This window comes from Triplophysa rosa, unplaced genomic scaffold (genome assembly GCF_024868665.1).
Source record: "Triplophysa rosa unplaced genomic scaffold, Trosa_1v2 scaffold430, whole genome shotgun sequence".
In the NCBI taxonomy this organism is placed as follows: domain Eukaryota; kingdom Metazoa; phylum Chordata; class Actinopteri; order Cypriniformes; family Nemacheilidae; genus Triplophysa; species Triplophysa rosa.
Genome location: NW_026634434.1, coordinates 63,899 through 68,636, shown reverse-complemented (window position 1 = coordinate 68,636; position 4,738 = coordinate 63,899). Strand labels below are relative to the sequence as shown.

The 4,738-nt window shown below is 46.2% G+C and overlaps 1 protein-coding gene across 1 annotated transcript; it reads right to left on the bottom strand.

Moving 5' to 3' along the window:
- Positions 1-875: 875 nt before the first annotated feature.
- Positions 876-3,322, bottom strand: LOC130550801 (uncharacterized). Its single transcript, XM_057328296.1, has 2 exons — positions 3,238-3,322; positions 876-3,063 (listed from the first exon to the last, which is right to left on the bottom strand). The coding sequence occupies exon 2, from the start codon at positions 2,907-2,909 to the stop codon at positions 1,044-1,046; it is 1,866 nt and encodes a 621-aa protein (XP_057184279.1). The 5' UTR covers positions 2,910-3,063; positions 3,238-3,322; the 3' UTR covers positions 876-1,043.
- Positions 3,323-4,738: the final 1,416 nt, after the last annotated feature.

Sequence of the window (4,738 nt, the reverse complement as noted above, 5' to 3'; positions counted from 1 at the left end):
CCGGATAACCGGGTATAAAAGGGAGACGGCGTGCCTCATTCATTCACCTTAGTTCTGAGGAGCTGCTGCAGAGGACAGCACGTGTTGTGGCAAGAGGACACAACGTCTCGTTCCCTCCATCAGGGAACCGAGGTTACAAACGTAACCGAGACGTTCCCTTTCTGTCGGTCTCTCGACGCTGTGTCGAACCGTCAGATGGGGTTCCAATGGAAAACGCCATAACACTGTGCCCTGTCACAATCTCAACGAAGCGACGGTGACTGGCCTGGGCGTGTCAGCCGTGAGCGCTACCGCGAAATTGTAACCTACCAGTGGGTAGGTAGGGGGTCCCAGAGCTTTCTTGAAAGGTGGGAAGGCCCCTACCTTCGGCCTCACAGGCGGCGGCCTTGTTTCTCTAACAGCGAGAAGCCGCCCGGAACCGTAAGGCCACTGGGTAAGCGCTACTTTCTCAAGTGGGGGCTGCGCTACAGAGACCACATCCTACCTGTTGGACTGAAATCTTACAGTCCTTCCCCGGTTCAGAAATCGCTCATACAACGTCTATGATCAGATTGATTTTATTTAGAATAGAAGGTGAGTAAAATAGATCGAGCTGAGCTCAGGATTCCGAACAACAGATACATCAAGAGCATCTGGGCATTCCAGAACGCTTTACAAACACATCACACATATTTTTATATTCTTGTTTGGTTCCTCCCAGAGCCCGGTGGGGTGACTCTCTTCTCTGCCAATACAGAAGCCTCCGTCCAAAGTTACCAGGCAGAGCTCCATTTCTTAGGGTGTCTCCTCACTCACAGTTCTGTTAACACAAAAAGAGGAACAACACTCCTACCCCCACATTCTCATGAAATCACATGATTTATCACTCAGTTTCTTGTAAATTCCACCCTGCCAGGAGGAACTACTGTTCAGTTTCGGTCCACATCTATTTTCTCTGAAAGTACATGATTAAAATACATATTGCTAGGATACTGAAATTATAAAAATACACCTCTTATGAAATGGATAGACCCAACATTCCCTCTCTTGATCTCCATCAGAGATCACACATTTTCCTCAAGGTCTTCCATTTGATCCTCCTCCGTGCCCATAAGAGGCATTGCATATGATGGAGGATGATCGGGATCCTTTTTCTCAATTGCGGTGATAATCATCCTATTACAAAGAGATCTAATACATGGTATACAACAACACCCACAGGTGACAATAACAGCAAGAAAAATGCCCAACGAGGTAATTATGGAGATTATAATCCCTTTCCATCCCCCAAACATTCTATTGAACCATCTATCCATTGGATTATCAATCCCAGAGTGCTCCTTCATCTCTTTTGACAGTGCCTTCAAACCATTCAATGCCCTGGTTACAGAACCATCTGGCGCAGTGTTGTTAGGAATAAAGGTGCAACACATTTCTCCAATCATTGAACACACCCCCCCTTTTTCAGATAAAATCATATCCAGTGCGATCCTATTCTGCACTGCCATCAGCGAGGTGGGTGCCAACTGCTCAGCCAGACCTTCTACGGCATCCCTAGTTAAATTGGATAACCGCATGACATTATAATGCACATAATTAATTCTATCTACATTCTTATTAGGGGTCACAGGGAATAGGGCTGACACCACTGGGATATTCTCAAATCCTGTAGCCACTTGGTCAGCAAGTTTATGCTCATCTGGCACTCCCCTCGGGATGCCAATGGCGTCTACATATGTTGGGCTGTTAATTGTGGGGTCAAATGCTGAACGTTTGAGCAAAACATGTCGCCTACGGCGGGCTGTTAACTCGGTTGGGGTAACATGGGTCATCCTGACAACTCTACTTCCTATCAGGGTTAACGGGGCTGCCAGTCTGGTCATGGCACACACCCCAACCATATCAGGGGTCACTCTTACTAATAGTACGGAAGCACCACAGTAATAGTATAGCCCAGCACGTGCCCATTCGCCAAGGGCTCCCTGGGTTTGCACCGTGGTGTTACACCAGCTGTCAGGGACCTGTCCTACATATATCTGTGATTTTCTGGTACTGGTTAGATTGAAGCATGTATAGTTTCCCTCTCTCGGGGTGAATGGGCCTATACGAGACTGATTGCTTAATGGAGGAAACAGGGCAGCCAGTGTGCTACAATTAAAAGGGGTGGCCCGTTTGGTAAGTCCCAGCATACAACCATAACCCCAGGTGTCTTCTGGGAATAACGGAGCTGGTTCAGTGTACAGGGTGGGCCTGGCCCTGGCACATGCAACACAATCAGCCATGCCCTGTTCTTTGGCTGTGGTTTCTATCCACTTTAACCACAAATTATCTTCACTATATCCAGTGGCCATCACTAATAAGTCATGGGGTGTCATTTTGGTATAATCAGAAGAAGCAATGGCATTACCTGACTGGGAGAAATTACTAATGATTGGCACAGTTGGGGCTACCACGGTGGTAATGGCGATAAGGCCCATGGGGTCTGTGCCAGTCACATCTACCCCTATGGTTATGTATGAGGTTCTGGCATAATGCCCATCTTTTAGCCTAATCATTATTTTATTTACTCTATTAGTTCCCCATACATTCGAGGGTCCCCTAAACAATGCAAGTTTAAATTGAATATGTTCCTTACTCATTTTCCAAATGCGCTTCACAAATCCCGGTCTGGTCGACCAATTGACATCCGTCCACCCATGACACCAGGGGCCACTGGGATTTCTTCCAGTGGTAGGCCACAAACACCCGTAGATGTCATAACCTCTGTAAGACATCTCATCTTTTCCACAGTTAATTACCTGGCATAAATCAAATTCCCAGATGGCATCCTTACCATTGGTCCTAATCAGTTCCAATTTTACCCCAAACGGGTGTCCCGTCTTTACTTTTATTTCTCTTTTGGGCTTGTTATCTTCAGTGTCTTTTTCCATTATGCCATATACTATTAATACTACAGCCACTGCTATGATGAATAACCCCCCCCATAACCCTCCAATTTCCCCACAGTTTCATGGTGACTTACCCAGTGACACCTTGGTCTGAAGGAAGAGTCAACCGAGGCTCCAGAGCCCTCGTCACTTTGGTCTTTACAAATAAAACAGGTTAATGATCACAGAAAACGTATTATGAAAGCAATTTTGTAACAAGAATAAATGAATATAACGTAGTTAGGAAATAAATGAATAAACTTTTTGACAGGGTATAAATGATTATTTCAATCCCTTTTCCCTTGAAAACCCTCTCTAGGATCTTCTGTACCTCTTCAAACACCAATTTGTCCAGTCCACACCCAATCCTGGGCATGGAGATCCTTTTTACCCCTAATTGGAGAGCTTCTTCCCTCATGCACTCCAGACTACTCTCTAGAGAGGTATAAGATGGTAAGTCTGAGCACCACAATTTAGTTAACAAATGGAACACCAACCTTTCTCCTTCTATGGTGACAGCACACTCTCCTGATTGTTTTCTTTGCCCCTGTATCTTATGTACCCCGTATCGATGTCTGATCTGTTGTGCTATCCCTGCTCCAAGAACACAGTCAGCACTGATACAGTGTGCAATGGGTTCTGCTTCTGGTGTTGAAAACAAATCACCCTGTTTGAACGTCAGTTGTGTGTTTTGTGAGGAAGTCTCTGTGTGTGTGGTGTTGTGTGTCAAAAGGGATTGTTTATCTTGTGTTATCTGCTCTGTTAGTGGAGCGTCCGATTGTTTTGCTTCCTGTACCCCCTCTTGGACCTGCACAGCAAGGTCCAACACAGTGTTGGTCAGGCTACGAGATGGAGGGTCACAAGCAACACAACTTGAGAGATGATACCAGGTGTTGCCTTTGTCTTTCAATTGGACACAATGAGAGGTACGGGCTACCACCTGTTTAGGGGCTGACCAATGGGGGCCAGACCACTTCCTTCTGAACTCACGTACACGAACCCACTGGGCTACACAAGGTGCTGGATCCGGCAGGGTCAGGCGTGTCTGGGGATAAAAATAACTTATCAAGCATGTCAGTTTTTGGTAATGTTCCTTAGGGTCCAAGGCAGGGATGTCACAAATAGGAAAACCTGTAAAGGGACCCGGAAATTGGCGGCCAGTTAACAGCTCAAATGGGGTGAATCCAGTGACCCTGTTAATTGAGGAACGTACAGACATCAAAGCGATTGGCAAAGCAGACAACCAGGATAGGCCTGTATCAGCACAAATTTTCGCAAGCTTGTTCTTAAGTGTTAAGTTCATCCGTTCAACCTTTCCCTAGCTTTGGGGATGGTAAACGGCCTCAAAGGAATGTTTCAGGCCAAGGGAATGCTCAACCAACCTCAAATGTTCATTTTTGAAATGGGAGCCATTATCTGAACGGATCCTATGGGGAAAACTATATCTTGGGATGTATTGATTGATCAAGCATTTAACAACGGAGGTACTGTCTTCCCTCCCAACGGCAAAAGCTTCTGGCCAGGAAGTGTAACTGTCCACCATGACGAGAAGGTACTGTTTGCCTTGTACCCGATAGCCCATGTCAGTGAAGTCAATCACTATTTCACAGCCAGGACCAGAAACAACTGGGAAATGCCCTCGCTCAGATTTAATGGTGGGCCTGACATTCATTTGCTGACATACTTCACAGGACTTGATTACCTCTGAGATCATATGGGGCAGGAATGGATGCCACCAACCCTCCATACGGCGTTTCATGTCTCGGTCACTGCTGTGAGCCATCCCATGGGCTTCCAATAGAACTGTCTTTGCCAGGTCCGCTGGCAGGACA